At 31.5% G+C, this 16,833-nt stretch overlaps 6 protein-coding genes across 7 annotated transcripts; 1 reads left to right on the plus strand and 5 right to left on the minus strand.

The window, feature by feature from the left end:
- Positions 1-69: 69 nt before the first annotated feature.
- On the plus strand, positions 70-1,387 carry LOC128393356 (growth arrest and DNA damage-inducible proteins-interacting protein 1-like). Its single transcript, XM_053353526.1, has 2 exons — positions 70-235; positions 356-1,387. Exons 1-2 carry the CDS (start codon positions 182-184, stop codon positions 1,172-1,174), a joined length of 873 nt encoding a protein of 290 aa, XP_053209501.1. The 5' UTR covers positions 70-181; the 3' UTR covers positions 1,175-1,387.
- A 129-nt stretch (positions 1,388-1,516) lies between these two features.
- On the minus strand, positions 1,517-5,216 carry LOC128393349 (serine/threonine-protein kinase 3-like). 2 transcript variants are annotated; one of them, XM_053353519.1, is made up of 3 exons: positions 5,152-5,216; positions 4,907-5,062; positions 1,517-4,771 (listed from the first exon to the last, which is right to left on the minus strand). In XM_053353519.1, exon 3 carries the CDS (start codon positions 4,715-4,717, stop codon positions 3,035-3,037), a length of 1,683 nt encoding a protein of 560 aa, XP_053209494.1. In that variant the 5' UTR covers positions 4,718-4,771; positions 4,907-5,062; positions 5,152-5,216; the 3' UTR covers positions 1,517-3,034. The 2 variants fall into 2 exon arrangements, with proteins under 2 accessions (XP_053209494.1, XP_053209493.1); XM_053353518.1 differs by having other exon boundaries at positions 4,907-5,200.
- An 857-nt stretch (positions 5,217-6,073) lies between these two features.
- Positions 6,074-9,678, minus strand: LOC128393350 (chitin deacetylase 1-like). The gene is made up of 5 exons (XM_053353520.1): positions 9,081-9,678; positions 8,761-8,970; positions 7,800-8,271; positions 6,763-7,114; positions 6,074-6,681 (listed from the first exon to the last, which is right to left on the minus strand). The coding sequence occupies exons 1-5, from the start codon at positions 9,223-9,225 to the stop codon at positions 6,229-6,231; spliced, it is 1,632 nt and encodes a 543-aa protein (XP_053209495.1). The 5' UTR covers positions 9,226-9,678; the 3' UTR covers positions 6,074-6,228.
- Positions 9,679-10,344: 666 nt separating this feature from the next.
- LOC128393357 (uncharacterized) lies at positions 10,345-11,867 on the minus strand. Its single transcript, XM_053353527.1, has 9 exons — positions 11,681-11,867; positions 11,542-11,616; positions 11,367-11,444; positions 11,218-11,295; positions 11,070-11,147; positions 10,911-10,991; positions 10,758-10,829; positions 10,583-10,660; positions 10,345-10,518 (listed from the first exon to the last, which is right to left on the minus strand). Exons 1-9 carry the CDS (start codon positions 11,784-11,786, stop codon positions 10,442-10,444), a joined length of 723 nt encoding a protein of 240 aa, XP_053209502.1. The 5' UTR covers positions 11,787-11,867; the 3' UTR covers positions 10,345-10,441.
- Positions 11,868-12,972: 1,105 nt separating this feature from the next.
- LOC128393264 (gastric triacylglycerol lipase-like) lies at positions 12,973-14,847 on the minus strand. The gene is made up of 4 exons (XM_053353403.1): positions 14,173-14,847; positions 14,028-14,114; positions 13,370-13,957; positions 12,973-13,300 (listed from the first exon to the last, which is right to left on the minus strand). The coding sequence occupies exons 1-4, from the start codon at positions 14,678-14,680 to the stop codon at positions 13,179-13,181; spliced, it is 1,305 nt and encodes a 434-aa protein (XP_053209378.1). The 5' UTR covers positions 14,681-14,847; the 3' UTR covers positions 12,973-13,178.
- A 526-nt stretch (positions 14,848-15,373) lies between these two features.
- LOC128393025 (uncharacterized) lies at positions 15,374-16,395 on the minus strand. Its single transcript, XM_053353130.1, has 3 exons — positions 16,237-16,395; positions 15,854-16,162; positions 15,374-15,764 (listed from the first exon to the last, which is right to left on the minus strand). The coding sequence occupies exons 1-3, from the start codon at positions 16,301-16,303 to the stop codon at positions 15,463-15,465; spliced, it is 678 nt and encodes a 225-aa protein (XP_053209105.1). The 5' UTR covers positions 16,304-16,395; the 3' UTR covers positions 15,374-15,462.
- Between the last annotated feature and the right edge of the window lie 438 nt (positions 16,396-16,833).

The raw sequence follows: 16,833 nt of genomic DNA on the forward strand, positions 1-16,833 counted from the left end.
TTCATATGACAAAATGAAAGAGCAATCGAAGAGCCATCTAGCGGATTCTAAATGAACCTGACTGATCATCTGATCAACACATTTATTGAAATTTTTTTGATTAAAATTGTTACACTTTTAATTACGATTATGATTTGATTAAGATTTTTGAATTAATCTAATTTATTATCAATTTTCAGTCATGAGTTTACTTTCACTTTCTTCGTCTAAATCTATTGTGTCACATTCTTCAAAGGTTTGTTGATTTATCTCTTTGTTTTGTTTATGTGCTACTCAGTTTTCTCTGTTTATTTTTTATTGTGGATTTTAATTAATTTGATTTGATTTGATTGTTATTTTTTTACGACCTAATTAGGTTTCATTTAATCGTGGATTAGCTTCTCTATGGCCTATTAAAAATCCGTTCAAAAAATCTAGTGAAACAAAGTCAGTTGATGAGTTACCATTACAACCAATTGATCCGGAACCTAAAGCTCTTTGGGAGCATTTAAATGATGAACAAATTGCCAAGATTTGTGATCGATCAGGTTTGGACGATGAATCGAAAGAATTAGAGAGAAGGCAACTCTTTGGACCTGTTAAATTTTACCAATTAAGAAAATATAAAAGAGAAAATGTAAAAAAATTCTATGCTTATTATGGAAGAGATAGTGGACTAAAGCCGGGCGTTTGTTGGCCTAATGTAGAAGAAGCAGATTTCTATGATAAATTTGAGAAGACGTTCTATCCATCATTGGAGAAACTGATGGCAGATAATGAAGCGGAAAAGCAAAGAATTGCAGCCATCAAGAAGGAAAGAGAAGATCTTGTCACCAAAGGTCTCGCTCAAAGAGATGAGCTTATTGCTCAATTCTACGAAAAGAGAGCAGTTAAATTAGCTGAAGAAGAAGAGGCTAAGAAACGAAACGAGAAACTAGTAGCCCAAGTTCGTGAATATTTAGGATTTAACATTGAAAAATCTGACCCAAGATTCCAAGAGGCCTTAGCCAAGAAGGAAGAGGAAGAACGAGCCAAGGCTAAAGCGGCCACAAAGAAGGATAAGAATGCCAAATTAGCGGCCATGTTACAGAAAATGTTAGATCTTCCAAAGGACGAGATAAAATCCAGTGAAAAACAACCCGAAACAAAAACAGACAAATCAGTGAATCGACCAAAGGACGAAAAGACAGAGTAAAAATGGAATACAATTGTTGATTATTAATGAACTTATCCAACTGGAAAAGATAATCTTCCGAAAATGATGTCTCAAATCATCAATATTAGCTCAAGCTCAGGAGAAAATCATGTTGATTTTTTGCTTTCATTTATAAAGAAAAAATTCACAAACTGATTAGTAAAACGATTAAGATGTAAATTAAATGAGACATGTAAAGAAATTTTCACCATAGATCATCTTGGATTATTATTGTTAGTCAATGATTAGAATTGCTTTTCTATCTATATTGTTCTTAATCTTAATTGTATCAAAGTTCCGAGTCTCTGTTTAAACATCAAAAATGAATAATTTTCAACAAAATTAAGAGTAATCGAAAGTAATTTACATTTTATTCAACAAATAAACTTTATTTGTTGATCGAAAAGTATATTTACTAAAATAGATCGAGACGTTTTTTTTATCGAAATGTCCAAATATCATGTCGCTTGAACTTCTCCTTGAATATCTTTGGATCATTTAAGAAGCAATTAGTTGATTGACAAGAAAAAGACAAAAGTAAACAAGAAAAGTTGAGTTCGGATGGAAGTAAATTTGAATAAATTGTACACAATTAAGTGAACGCAAAAAAAGATTGGTGGTAATTAAAATTAAATTGTTGAATGAAAGGACTAAATTGATGTTTTTTTCTCATATGGTTGATAATCTGTAAAGAAATTGATTCAGGTAAAAAGATTAATAATTAAGTTGATTGTGTAAATAATTAGAGAGATAAAGTAATGAACAATGAAAGAAGAGCAGGATAATCAACTAATTGTTATGATTTAGTTGGATGGCAAATCAAAAGGTATGAAGAAGAAAAAAAGAGATCGTTAATTGTTGTAACAATTATTGCTAATTCCTAGAAAAAAATGTTTAAATTATTCATACAAAAAGATAATTTAAATATCAATATCAAAAGTATAATATTGAGTGATTAGAATTAAAGTCCTAATACATCATAATTAATTGATTTGTGTTTGATTTTGTTTATTTGATTTAACTAATTTGTTTTAGATATTCTGATTAAAGAGGTAAACTGAGCTCTGTAGTTGTCAAAAAAGGAGTAATTAATCAATCTAATTGTAAACTGTATAAGAATTAATTTGATCACTTCTTCATGCGTCCCTTTGGGTTTAAACTAATCTATTAGTTAAGATGATTAAATTGATTGATTGGATTAGAAAGAGAGAAAGATTTGAAGATGAACAAGACACTTTTTTTCACTGATAAGGAACAAATTGTCAACCTGAGAAATGGCAAACAAAAAGATATTAAGTGGGAATCAATAGATGATTAAAACGCTTCAAGAGGATTGATTGTTTCTAAATTACGCTAACTAGAATCGATTATGTTATGACTATGATTTAGCACAAAAGAGAAAGAAAAATATCTAATTAACTCGAGGAGGAGAAAAAAGAGAAAAGAGAGAAAAAGAGGAAAAGGTGATGATGGTGATTATGGTGATGATGATAATCGAAAGTGTGTCATTTGGAAAAAAGCAAATGAAAGAGAGAGAGAGAGAGAGAGAAAGGTAGTAACTAATTACTACAGTTATGATGATAGAAGATGAAAAACAATAATTGATATGCGTGAGAATATGTGTAAGTAAAAACAATTCCTCTTGTAGATTTTTCTGTTTTCTTGTGCATATAATTTGGTTTCGATTGAAAGTTAAACGATAACGGCATTAGGACTGTAGTTGATTGTTGTTGATTTTGATGATGCTGATGGTGATGGTTGATCAATCTTGTTATTTTTCTTCTCTTCTCATAGTTGATTATAATTTGGTTTAAATATGATGATAGACTGAAAAATGGAAGCTCGATTGTTGGATTATTGTCAAAAATTTTGTTGTCGTTTTCTTTTGGTATCAATAGCATCGAGAATCGGTTGTCTTTTGGCTGCATATCGACGTCTCAGCTCTTCGATCTCATTTTCCATCTCAAAGTCAAGGTTTGCCATTCGTTTGCGAAGTTCGTCCAGCGATAAATAACGAAGAAATTCAAAATCACTTTCTAACATAATTGCACGAGACATTGGTTGATATTGAGAGTGTTGTTGTTGTTGTTGCTGTTGATGATGTTGAGATTGTTGTTGTTGTTGTTGTAGCGTTGATTGATTCGGATGAACGGAAGGAAGATTTTGTTGAGATTGAGATTGAATAGACGATAATGGGATAGTTTGAGCATGAGGTGCATGCATTTGTCTCTGTGATTGATTAGATGAATCGTGGGTTGAATAATTAGGTGTCGTAGTTTCCGTTGATCCCTTACTTGAATCTCCATATTGGCTGAACATCTCTGACCGGTTAACAGCATTGTTATGGTTACTATTTTTATTTTCTTTCATTTCTTGGTCTCTGTTTCTTTCAAAGTGTTGCATAAACGCTGGTTTTAAGGTTCGATCGGTCTCGTCATCTGATTCGTCGTTGATTATCAATGTACCAAGATCAGATTCCACATCGGAAACTATTGTCATCGTTTTAACAGTACCTGATTTGGTACTAATACTTTGGCTGGAAGCTGTTCCATTGGCCGTTTCACCGGGAGGTTTAAGGGTTTGATTGTTTGAACTTGGTACCATGGTTGATGCATCAACATCTTCATCACCGATCCAATCTTGTTTAAAGTGTTCCTGTTGAATTATTTTAGCCTCTTGGATCATGGCTATTAAATTGTTAACTGGTAAAGCTCGAGTGATAAATTCGTGTTTAAGTAAACTGGTGGCTGATGCTCGATGTTCAGGATTTTTGACAAGGCAACGGGAAACAAAATCAATAAACTCAGTTGACCAGCGATCAGGATCTCGGAAAGATGGAGGTGGTTTGGTTGGTATCATAAAAATTGCTCTCATTGGGTGTATATCACCATAAGGTGGTTTACCTTCAGCCATTTCTAATGCTGTTATACCTAAAGACCAAATATCAGCTAAACAATCATAACCAATTTCTTGTATAACTTCCGGTGCCATCCAAAAGGGCGTTCCAATAACGGTATTACGTTTAGCCATAGTGTCAGTTAATTGTCCGGCAACACCAAAATCAGCTAATTTCGCATGACCCTCACTATTTAACAATATGTTACCTGCTTTAATATCTCGGTGAATTTTACGTCGAGCATGAAGATACTCTAAACCAAGTAGAGTGTCTTTCAGTATGGTGGCGATTTCCTCTTCGGTTAGAGTTTTCTTCCTTAATCTCATAATATCACTGACACTTCCACCTCCACAATATTCCATTACAATCCATAGATCACTACCTTGATTTTTACCTTTAAAATAACTACCATAATATTTGACCACAAACGGGGAATCACATTGTTGCATGATGGATATTTCTTTGATTATTTCTCCAAGGTCACTTTCTACTGGCACTTGTTTGATTGCTAAAACTTGTCCGGACTCTTTGTGTAAAGCTTTGTATACAGCTCCATATGAGCCTTCACCCAATTTACAGATTATATCAAAAACTTCTTCCGGTGAACGAGATAAGGCTTCTTCACTTAATTTTTCCAAAGTCGCCATTTTGAGTTGTTTTTACTTTTTCCAAAATGAAATGTTTTCTTTTTTCTCTCCTCACTTTCAGAAAGACAGAAAACAAAAGAGACAAAAAGAGACAAAAGTCAAGATACAATTTTCAAAATAACATAATCATCTATCAATAGAGAGATAAATTGTTGACAACATTAGATTTTAAAAGGAGAAACAACTTACAATTAAACAGAAATCCAATGATAGAAAATATATATTTTTATATATTAACAATAATCACTAATGTCTTTTCATCTTCTTCTCTTCTCAATGGAAGAGGTTGGGGTTCCGATTTTGTTGATATTCTTTATCGATGTTAATCGATATTAATTTTCCATTCTAAGAAAAGAAAACACAATAAATTATCAATTTTACAACAATTTAAATTGTTAATCAATTAGTTTAACAGATTAGAATAAACACTTTACACTCAAAGTCTTTCTCGTTAATTTTAATCTCTTTGGCCTTTCAACAAGAAACAAGGAACAAGAAAGAAAAATAAACAAATCGATTTATCGAGAAACCGAATTTTTTTTTCTATTCCACCAGATGGAGTTGCGGTCCATTTCTTTCGATTAACGAAAAGTTCAAAGCAAAGAAATAATAACAATTATTGATTGAGAAGTTGCGACAAAATTAAAACTTAATTACAACGAAACTTGACCAATATATGACCTTTTATTCACCGTTATTTCCAATATCGTACGAACGAGAAAAAGATCATTAATATGCCAGAGTAACTTTCGAAGTTTCCAGAGAGCAATGAATGAAGTTTTCGATGTAAAAATCTATTGATTGTCATTTAGAATTTTTTTCCAACAAATGATAACAATCGAAAAAATCAACTAATACCCTAAATGATTTAATCTTTAATTGTAAACATAATTTCTCACGTTTAGTTGTTTTGAATAACTTTGCTCTACTGGAGGAGAGTTTTACCTAAAACTGTGATCAGAATGTTAATTGTTTGAGCTAAATTGCTATTAAAGAGTCAAATTAGAGTCTTTAATGATTAGTTTTCCTGTTTACAATTCAAACAGAAATGAGATTTAGACTAAGATTTTCTTTGTATCATTACTTATTGATTTCTTATATTGTAATCAAAATTAACCATAACCAAATGATAATCACTAGTTAATAATAATTACATCTGATTCAAGGTCTCTGATTGTTGGTCATCTTTCCAATCTAATATTATTTAATCATTTCATCATCAATCAAATTATCCTCAATGGATTATATGATTTAAAGTAATTGTTGCCTCTTCAACAATTTTAATTGAATAAATTGCTTGTAATTATCTCAAGTGATTGTCCGAGCAAATTGTTGATAAGTGGGAAAAGTCGTTGCGATTAGTTGATTGTCCTGATTGTAATAAATTTCTTGTTTTTTTTTGTTAAATTATTTAGTTTCTATTGACCTCTCCGATTGTGTCTTTGATTACATTAGTGTTACAAATAATTAGTTTTAAAATACAGTTAATTGTGTGTTGGGTTGATTGAGATTCATTTAAATTCAAGACCAAATTCATTCTTGACCCATGGATAAACCTCTGGACATTCAAAGCAAGTTTGTAAATATCTTTCACCTCGCAAATGGCGACTAGCTAATTTACATAATTTCGGATGATTACAGGCCACTAGATTGGGTTCAATGTTTTTCTGACATTTCCAAGGTTCGAAATCTTTTAGTTGACCTAAAGCGGTTGGTGTTCTCATCCACTCGATGGCCTGATAATTGGTGACAATGTAAACATCGGGCTTCTTGATTAACTCATCCAAAAATTGTTGGAATACTTTGAAATTTTTCTTATCCTTGAACCAAACTGTATGGAAGAAAAGTCCAAACGGTGCTCGATTGGTTCGATAATGACGGTTGAAATTATCCAAGAATAAGGTCAATAGTTCTTCCTCTGAAAGGTGAGTTGGACATGAATCGACCATAGCACAAGTATGACCCTAATAAGAAAGAGAAAACAAAAGACAAATGATCAGTAATAAGAAAAGAGAGAGAAATTAAATCGGAAAATGAGAACTCACCTCGATATCTAATGGATTCATGGGCATTTCCCACATGCCGGGGAAAGATCGTGATGGACATTTTTGCAGAGAACCGGCACATTTATGAGGAATACGGAAGTCAAATGTGTAAGGCCAAACGGGTGGATCTGATTTGGGTGGAACCATCGAGGAATCATAAAGGAAACCAAACTCTCTCATCATGATCAACTGAGTATTCCAACCTACTCTTAAGAATGGAACTCGAGTTCCTCTTAATTCCTCCAATGGGATACCCGCGAATTTGTTAATTATATTGGCCATTCCCGCGAACTCATCGAACCAATCTTCGATTGTAGCATTGAAAGTCCACCAAAGTTCAGGTTGTCGATGACTATAAACAAGAGGAAAAAAATGAAACAATTAAGTTGCCAATCAATTGATCAATAGTAAGTTAATTAAAGATTAATCTTTACGAAAAAAAATTCTCAGACATGATCAAATCTTAATTGTAGACAATCAATGACTAAATTAGGATTAGTGCTTTAAATACAATTTGAATACAAAAAGTTAATTGTCTCTTGTCTTCCATCCAGCAATTAGCTGTCTCTTAATTGTTGGTGAACTGATTTACAAAATCAAAACACTAATTTACGTCCTCTTTTTAGTAAATCTGATTTTGGGAATTAGTTTTACCAATTATCCTTAACTTATTACAATTATTACAATTAGAAGCCCAACTTTTAATTAGTGTCTCTGTTAATTAACCAAGGGAGTAACTGGTTTCACTAGAAGTAAATCAATCAACTGATTAAAAAAAATCAAGGATAATCAAGTTAATCAGTTCTGTATGATCATCACATTTTCAACCGATTGCACCTTTGTTGAAATACCTGAGTGAAGTTAATCAAGTTAATCATTTTCTGTTGTTTTTTGTTAATTAATCAGGATAAACATAATCAAGGTTATAACAGGACCTTGATATTAATCACATAATAATTATCGGTAAAATTTAATTGCGTTTAACTGGTTAATTTGTTTCATTTTAAACGAAAAATATCAAATGATGATTAACTTACGTAATTGAATGAACGGCGATCTCGTGTCCGTCATTCCAGAGTTTTTGAACATGTCGATAATTAGTGTATTCGTGAGAGAGGAAAAAAGTTGATCTGATTGGACATCCGTTGGGATTGGTTCGATTTGGTGTGAAAACCGATTGATAGATATCCCAATTCTCATTATTAACCGCATCATCGAAGGTAATTATCACCATTTGTGGTGTTTCCTCAGTTTTAAGGTCGTTTGGTACTCGAGTTCCGTCAACTGAACAGAAGCAATCGGGTAAAGTACAATTGTTCAGATCACATCGACCTGGTGCATTGGGATCGTTTTCTGGATCACAATAAGATTCGTCGGAACCATCGTTACAATCAGTTGTACCATCGCAAAAGACATCACGATTAAGACATTTACGATCTGCACAAGCTAATTGACCTTCAGGGCAAATTGGACTTTCGGTAGCCAAAAGTGGTCGAGGTGTTGATGCATCTAATTAGATTTAATTGAAATTAATTATCTCACCAATTTAATTCCAATGATTGCAACTAATCAAATGATTAGATGAACTTTTAACAGACAAACGAAAATGATTAATTGTTTATCAACGATAAACTTTTGAGAAAGAAATTAATTTTCATTTTTTTCGTTTTCGTTTTCGTTTCGTTAATTAAGATTCTTGATTAATCAATATCAGGTTTTAATCATTTACCATCATCAACTTTTGTTGATTGTTTTTATATATGTCAAGCAATTGGTTGACCATCAACCTAATCATAATTAACTATACGATTTGACCTTTGAAAGATTAACCTAAGGTCATTTTTGTGTTTTAATTAATAAACTCCTACCAATTAGAATCAATTTCTCGCTCTTTAATCTTATATTTATATAAATTTCAAATCTAATCAGGTTTATACTGATCATCAAATTGGATTAGGGAAGAAATTTATTTTTAATCAGCTAAATGATTAAGCTTACCATGAGATTTTTCACAATTTGTTGTCGGAATTTTGGACTTGAAGTCGCAAATTTGTCGATCTACATCGAACCAAAGTCCAGATGAACATCGAAATTCAAGAACTTTACCCCGAGGGCACCAATAGTACCTGGCACAGTCTCGAATACCAATTTGTTCAGGATTACGGTAAAATTTACCATTAGATATACAAGGGATTCCCTCAACAGCACCTAATCAACAAATCACCAGGGGAAATTCAATGGCACAATAGAACAATTGAAAAAAAAAGAAAGATAATTAACTAATTGTAATTAACTTGTCACAATGATCGTTAACCTACCAGTTTCAATTATATCATCACTTCCATCAATAAGATGAACAATTTGAATTAAATAGCAAACAATTAAAAGACAAAATGATGCAGTTAATAAGTTGAACTTTAAATTACTATCGTTGTAAAACTGATTAATCTTTGTTTTCGACATGATTAAACTAATTGATAATCAGTCGATTAGTAAATAGAGAGATTTAAATACAGAGAGAAAGATGAAAGGACACAAATAGTAACAATGGTCAGTTTAACATGGAGAAAAAGGTGAATTAAAAGTTACCTGTAAAAAGATAACTAAAGTTGCTTCTGATGAAGCCTAAGATTAACTGAGAATCCAAAGTTTCTGTTATTGGGATCATTGAGAAAAGAAAGAAAATGAGAGAGAAGGAGAGAAAGAAGACAAAAAGAGAGAGAAAAATATAAGATGGAGGAGAAAGAGAATAAGAATAAGAATGATGATGAAGATGAAGATGAAGAAGGTGGAGAAAATGATGATAGTCTTTAAGAAATAAGGTCAACGGTTCGGTAAATTCGGAGCAAATGAGGCTTCAATCATGTTGATCTTCTTATTATTTTCTTATTCTTATCTTCATCTCATCATCATCTTTTCTGGTTCCTTGAAATCGTATCAACATGTTGATTCAGTTCCTTGTAAAATATCAGCATGATGTTTATCTCTCTCTCTCTCTAATCAACTGTCTCACCAACTAAATCAAATTAACTTACCTTTCCTTCCTGGTGTTGATGATCATCATGATAATCATTACAATTCAGCAAATATATTACATGTTCATTGTCAATCAAAGTAATCGCATTGTTCATAATCATCAGAATGGCTTCATTTTATATAATCACAATTAAAAGGGTTAAACGTGTTTACTTCATTCAATGATTATCAAGGGTGTTAACTTAATATTAATACAATTTACTCTCGCAATTATTAATATCACAATCTTTGTTAATCTTTTTTAATTAGATTACACCAACGCACCGTTTTAACAATTAACTTCATTTACCTTTAATATTAATCGAAATTTGTATTTTTAAATGATCTCATAATTTAACTGAATTAAATTTACACCTAAATTCAGTTTAATCTTTAATCATACGAAATTTCAATCTGTTAATGTTATTATATGATAATATTATCATAACAATTAAGTTAATCATCGTTTGTAATTATATTTTTATCTTTGTAATAATTAACATCATTTCTTTTTGGATCAGTTGATTTAATTATTTATCGAGAAATTAAACTTGATTTAGTTAGAGATTTTTGTAGCAATTAAAATGATTTCTTTTTAATTCATTTACTTTTTCAGTTTATCAATTGTTGATTACAATCAACTGATTGGTACAACAATTAATCTTTAAAATGGTAATCGAGTAAAAAAATCAGTTAAAACGTCAATAACATTGGCATCAAGAGTTTTATCCGGATTGAAACCTAATGAACAATTAAACATTTGATTAGTTTGATTGTTACAACAATTGAATAGTTAATTGAATACCTGATAATTTAATTTGATCAAGAGTTGTTTCAATTGCAATGTTAATATTTTCAATCAATGTTTTTGAAGAGTCGATTCCTGGATATAAATTGTTGTTGAAAAGAAAATTCAATTTAATTAATCAATTAGGAAATTAGAGGATTTTGGTCCATTTTTATGTTAATTAGTTAATTACCTTTGGCGATTTTGAGAATCTCCTTTACATAAGATCTAACATTTGCTTGAAGTGTTTTATTTACATCCAATCCTAACAATTAAAGTTAATTCAACCACAATTTAGATAATTTAATCGGATCAATTCAATAAGTCATTTGATTAATGGGCTTACCTGGTATGTAAGCAAGGATTTGCTTGATCAGATCAGTGACTTTTTGCTTAACTTGTTGCCTTGTGATTACGATTGGAATAGCTGAATTTAAATGTAAATCAGTTAATCAATTTGCTTGAAATTAAAACAATTAAGGTATTAATAGATTAAGATTGTTACCTGGAAATGGGATTAAGGCGAAAGCATCATTGATGAGATTAGCAACGTTTTCAGCGATAGTTTTGCTTCGGTCATTTTCTGATTGAATTGGAAATTGAGAACAATTAGTTAATCATTAAATTCTGTGAATTTGGTCATTACAATTTACCTGGAAGTGGAATAATGGTTAATAAGAAGCTTATTCCAGCGACTAAATTTTCCTCGACTGTTGCATCAGGATCCCAGGCTATTGAATATTAGATATTAATACAATTAATTTCGATGATTAAAATCGATGTTCTAATGATTGTTTCGAACCTGGTACTCCGTCGACTCTCAATGGAGCGTCTATTATGTTTTCGAGATTCTCTTCGAGTGATTTGGTCTCATTCCAACCTAATTAAAGTCCAAGACAAAGTTTTATTCAACTGATTTTCTAAAATTGATTCAAAATTTGATTGAACTTTTTCGTTCTGAAATTCAATTATCTTACCTGGGAAAAGTTGCTCAGATTGTACGACTAAAGATGTAACAACTTTAATGATTAAGTCACCAATTGGTCCAGGAGCTGAGACAATTAACTCACAATTAGTTGCTGATTGATTTAAATTCAATTAACTCAATTAACTTACCATCTTTATTGAATAAGGAAATTTGATTTTCATGGAAATGTCCAAGATGTGAAGCTGATGATGTGACAGAAAGACACAAGAGACTAATTAAAACAATCGAATTCATTTTTTTTTGTTATTAATTAATTGGTCTAATCAACTTCGTAATTAACTGTCAATCAAATATTGAACTGAAGTGAATGAAAACTCACAGAGTTAATATTTATATAATCATAGGCAAGATTAAATTATCGATTTGATTATCGTAGAGATTACGAATTTGATTGTTAAAAATTATGGTCAATTATTTAATCATAATTATTAGCAAGTCCATTTGTACGTACCTTAATTAGACATTAGCTAGACTTTGATCGTAATCAGATTATTAATAAACTAATCAACTGAAAAATTAGAATTTTCATTAATTATCACTGATGATTTATTCAGTTCTACGAATTTAAATTTAATTATCTTGCTCGTTTAAATGATAGGTAACAAATAATTAGATTCCAATTAAGCCTCGGTGTCAATCTAACCTTTTACCTCGAAATGTTGGTACAAAGATAATCGTTTTTATCGATAACTTTTCCATACTTTCTGACCCACTGACCTCTAGTAGTAAGAAACCATACGCTTCTAGACCGGAATTTCCGGTAACCCACCCCCACAATATTTAAAATCTCTGTAAAAACAAATTAATACAATTATCTTGAATGAATATTAATAAATAACATGATCGATTGTTTTTAATTTGCTGCTTGTTTAATATAAAAACGAAAAGAAATTAAAAATTTCGACTAATCAAATCAATCAAATGAGTATCCAATTATTTAAAGTACTAACAATATTATTGAATGATTGAAAAATGGCTCGAATTAGTTGATTATCCATTTAATTAAACTATTCTGGTAGCAATTAACCTGGTAAATGTTTAAAGATTGTGGTGAGAATGGTTTTCACATTTGAACAAAGTGATTTATCCGGACCAAAACCTGTGACAATTAAGTGAGATGATCAGCGGGTGATTCAAATTGAAATGTTAACAATTTTATTTGAAATTTCATAACATCAAGTTTGGAGTTATGAAATTTGTAGAGGACATTTTACCAAGTTTTTCTTGAGAAAAGTTTTTGTTTCGAGATTTAGACCCCAGAATCTAATTATGGAAGTTTGGGCGATATTTAATTGTCATATTTTAAAATAAAGGTTATTCTGTTAGGATACGATTTCAAGGTCATTTGGTGGTCAGAATCAAATTTATACTCAATTATGAGACTCCAACTTTGGGGTTTAGTTAATTTCAGCGAAAAAAGTTTTTGAATCGTAAACATTTTCATTCAGTTTTATGAATTTCTTTGTAATTATTGTACAGTTATAATTTTCGAGTGATCAATGTTAGTCGATCATTTGAAACAATCGTCTAAGCAACAACCTCAAGTATTGATTCTGGGATTAATATTGGTTATACATTGTATTATATTATTAATAATAATTATTGGACAATTTCTAGTATTGTTTGTCAATCGAATTGCTTAAGAAAACGAACCATTGGCTCATAAACTTGCGAATAGACGTTCTTAGCCCAAAGGAAATCCAAATGCGAAAATTTCGGATATGGTACAGAGTATTCAATGAAAGGCACTACAATGAGGGATTAAATATGATTATTAATTATGGGATAGTTATTGAATCGAGGTTAATTATATTTACCTTTCAGTGACTTTTTCAATGTCATTAAATCAGTTGGATCACTTAATGGATCAAAGTCAGAAGTAATTAGAACAATATTTCCCAAATTAATTGCACTTAAATTATATTTCGGTGGATCGATTGAACCATATTTTTCGAGATTACCGATTGGCCCAAAATTATACCTAGCAAATTGATCGTTCACATAATTGTAGGCATAATGATTTAATGTCCAGGACGAAGTGCCACAGAAACCTCCATCCACGTAGACAGATATTCGAGTTATATTGAACTGTTCTGGATCATATCCACCGATAAGGTAAAAAATAGAAGCGCAAGTTTGATCCACTAAAGGTCGAGTACAAAATTCACTAGCAGCAAGATCGATTAGGGGCTTAGGTAGATTGATTTCACCTCCACCAACAGTTAAAGCCTCTTTTAGTCCAGGTATATGAGCAATTGGCCGAATCGGAGTCGTTATATGTCCAACATAAGCGACCGGTGCCAATGCTATAAAAGGATTTATTTTCTTTGAGTATTCAGGTTGCTCTACAAGCAAACCGAATATTATTGTAGTCCCCATAGAATGGCCAATCCAACCAAGTTGATCTAATAGTGGAATCATAAAGCTGAATAATTAGAACAGTTTTCCAATTCAACTTAAACCCGAAATATTTACCGTTATTTGTTTGCTTTAAAACGTAATCAATGATTGTTGGTGCGTCATAAGTAATCATTTGTTCAAATGAAAATCTCCAAAACTCATCTAATGTTGAGAAAAAGTTAAACAATTCATCTGATCACAGTTGATAATCAAAACTCACCATCAATATTGGGATTAAGATGAGTATGATTTCTTGAATATCTACACCCTCGTAAATTAGGAATCCAAACATCATATCCCTTGTTAGATAACAGGTAGGGTGCATTTCGTCCTTCGATGTCCAGGTTAACGTCAACTACTGTTCCTGTCCAATCAGTGGCAAATCCCCCCTCAGAATTGATAAGCCAATGAGTCGCTGAACCAAATAGTCCATGGGTTAAGACAATTGTCTTAATTGTGGTCTTATTGGATGTGTAGACAGGATTAATTACATGTTGAATGGCTAAGACATAACCGTCTGGAGTGGTGACAAAATGCTCCTCACAGATGAAATTACGAGATTCAATCAGCTGACAAGGAGTTCGATGAGCATCAGCAAGTCCTCCACCTCCAAGTAAATTGTTACCAACATTCAGCACCTCATCCACTCCATTAGAAAGTATTGGCACCACGGCACAAATGCAGCAATTAACCAAAAATAGCAAAGAGACCATCAAATAGTAAACCATTTTGTCACAATTAAATGTAAGTAAATGTTAGACAAATGAAGCTCAATGTTTTATTCAGTTGACATCACATTGGTAAATTGTTAGATAAATCATTCAAGATTAATCAGTTGCCCTTGATAACATTTGAACACTTTGTTTTATGATCAAAATTGATTAGTTACTACACAGAAATTAGATTCATCTGATCAAATAAAAGTAACTCGATTGAAGCATAAGATTATTGTAACAATTGGTGTTTATTAACTGTAAACTTGTTACCAACTTAGATAAATTTCTTGTTCATCAAATCAAGTTTACCGCTTATTGTTAATTGTTAGATTTCGAGTAATCAACAAGTTGGGTAATAAGCTTCATCATCTATCAGCTGATGATATGAAAGAAATTAATGACAATTATAATCAATAATAAAAAAGAATAAAAAAAATCAGGTATTGTCAAGGTGATTGGAATTGCTGATTATGTCTGGAACTGAGTTTAATTAATGCCGTTTAAGTCCTAGTCAATTATTTCTGGAATTAGAACTTTGAATATTTATGTTAATCAATGATAGTCCTTTGACATTAATTTGATTGTTTGATTACTTTAATTGGATTTTGATCTATTAATGAATCATTCAAGAAGTAGATTAGATATCTTGGAATGATTCACAATAATCAAATTAGATAATGGGAAATTTGGTTTGCGGTGAAAAAGTTTTGAAATCGAATGTATTTTATTCAATCTATTTCATGGTTTACAATTGATTCTACATGATAATCATTTAGAATTAGATTGGAAATAGTCTAGAAAGGTAAGAGGTTGGCGAGAATATCGGCAACATTTTGTTCGAGAGTATTTGATGGATTGAATCCAGGTAAATCTACCATTGAAAGAGCTTGTTTAATGATTTCGTTGACAGCGTCTTCCGATGAAGCTTTTGGGTCTAATTTAGCTTCAGCGATCGCTGCATCGGCCAAAGCGACAACATTGTCATCGATTGACTTGTTGACATCAAATCCTGGGTAATGGATGTTCTTAAGAGCCTCAAGAGCATTTTGGACCATTTGGTCGTGAAGCATTTGGATGTCGTCTTTTGTGAACCAAGCTGTTCATTTGATTCCAATTGAGAGTTAGTTAGTTGATTATAAGGTTTACATTTACAAGTGATGTTTAAATGAATGGCTCAATACTTACATGGGAAGGGGACAGTTTTCAAGAAATCGGTGACAATAGCGTCAAGGTTTTCAGTGATGGTCTTGGTCTCATCTAAATCTTGGATTTTGAGTGATCGAATGTATGATTCAAGAGCGTTGACAAGGTTTTCTTCAATAGGTGCATCGGGTTTCCAGTCTGGTAAAGCACCGGATTCCAATTTTTTATCAACAACGGTTATGACGTTTTTCTCGAGTGAAGCTGATGCATCCCAATCGGGAATGTTTGTTTCAAGACTCTGAACTAAACCTTCAACCAAGTTGATGATGATTTGGGCAAATGGACTTGGATCTAATAGATTTAATAAAAGGAAAATCAAACATAAATTATTATTCAAAATGATAGTAATTAGCAATTCAACTTACCTTTGATGGCCTTAGCGTTAATTGCTGAGACACAGAAAAGGGCGATCAAAGCGAGTGAGAATTTCATTTTGATGGTTAATTGGAAGTTTGATGTTTCACACAACACACAATTAGTTAATTAGATTGAGAGAAAGTTAAAGACTTGAATGAATCGACTGCTCTCAGAGACTTTTATACTAAATTGTTAACAATCAATCTGCTGATAGAAGAATTAAAATAAATTGAACTTTGATTTACCATTTAATTATCTCCACAAATGGGAATCTGCGTAATAACCATCGATCACAATTGTTAACTTTGAAATCGCTGTAATACTTTGGAACAATGCTCTTTGTTAATCAATAATGTTTTGATTGTTTTAACTAATTCATTCAATTCTGGTTGAGTTTGATTTTAATTAATCTTCGACTTTTTTTATAAAATGGATTTCAAGACCTTTGGAAAAGTTATTCTTAACTTCTTAATTCTTAATTAATGCATGTGAATAAAGCTCCGAGTAAAACTATTGGGAATTACATTATAAATTATACTAAATTGACTAATTCATTTCAAGAATTGGATTATTTATAAATCGATAGAACATGATTTTTTGTATCT

Source organism: Panonychus citri, unplaced genomic scaffold, assembly GCF_014898815.1.
Source record: "Panonychus citri isolate SS breed McGregor unplaced genomic scaffold, ASM1489881v1 Contig00138, whole genome shotgun sequence".
Lineage (NCBI taxonomy): Eukaryota > Metazoa > Arthropoda > Arachnida > Trombidiformes > Tetranychidae > Panonychus > Panonychus citri.

What these genes read in the sequence shown, in the direction of transcription:
- LOC128393356 (XM_053353526.1), top strand. Translation starts at nt 182, where the DNA reads ATGAGTTTACTTTCACTTTCTTCGTCTAAATCTATTGTGTCACATTCT. An exon ending in TTGTGTCACATTCTTCAAAG is followed by an intron (nt 236 to 355) that starts GTTTGTTGATTT and finishes CGACCTAATTAG; the next exon opens with GTTTCATTTAATCGTGGATT.
- LOC128393349 (XM_053353519.1), bottom strand. Translation starts at nt 4,717, where the DNA reads ATGGCGACTTTGGAAAAATTAAGTGAAGAAGCCTTATCTCGTTCACCG.
- LOC128393350 (XM_053353520.1), bottom strand. Translation starts at nt 9,225, where the DNA reads ATGTCGAAAACAAAGATTAATCAGTTTTACAACGATAGTAATTTAAAG. An exon ending in TGATGATATAATTGAAACTG is followed by an intron (nt 8,971 to 9,080) that starts GTAGGTTAACGA and finishes TTTGTTGATTAG; the next exon opens with GTGCTGTTGAGGGAATCCCT. An exon ending in ATCGCCGTTCATTCAATTAC is followed by an intron (nt 7,115 to 7,799) that starts GTAAGTTAATCA and finishes TCTTGTTTATAG; the next exon opens with TCATCGACAACCTGAACTTT.
- LOC128393357 (XM_053353527.1), bottom strand. Translation starts at nt 11,786, where the DNA reads ATGAATTCGATTGTTTTAATTAGTCTCTTGTGTCTTTCTGTCACATCA. An exon ending in GAGAGTCGACGGAGTACCAG is followed by an intron (nt 11,296 to 11,366) that starts GTTCGAAACAAT and finishes AATATTCAATAG; the next exon opens with CCTGGGATCCTGATGCAACA. An exon ending in CGCCTTAATCCCATTTCCAG is followed by an intron (nt 10,992 to 11,069) that starts GTAACAATCTTA and finishes ATTTAAATTCAG; the next exon opens with CTATTCCAATCGTAATCACA.
- LOC128393264 (XM_053353403.1), bottom strand. Translation starts at nt 14,680, where the DNA reads ATGGTTTACTATTTGATGGTCTCTTTGCTATTTTTGGTTAATTGCTGC. An exon ending in TCTTAATCCCAATATTGATG is followed by an intron (nt 14,115 to 14,172) that starts GTGAGTTTTGAT and finishes TCTCAACATTAG; the next exon opens with ATGAGTTTTGGAGATTTTCA. An exon ending in TTTAAAGCAAACAAATAACG is followed by an intron (nt 13,958 to 14,027) that starts GTAAATATTTCG and finishes TTCCACTATTAG; the next exon opens with ATCAACTTGGTTGGATTGGC.
- LOC128393025 (XM_053353130.1), bottom strand. Translation starts at nt 16,303, where the DNA reads ATGAAATTCTCACTCGCTTTGATCGCCCTTTTCTGTGTCTCAGCAATT. An exon ending in TAACGCTAAGGCCATCAAAG is followed by an intron (nt 16,163 to 16,236) that starts GTAAGTTGAATT and finishes TAAATCTATTAG; the next exon opens with ATCCAAGTCCATTTGCCCAA. An exon ending in GAAAACTGTCCCCTTCCCAT is followed by an intron (nt 15,765 to 15,853) that starts GTAAGTATTGAG and finishes TCAAATGAACAG; the next exon opens with CTTGGTTCACAAAAGACGAC.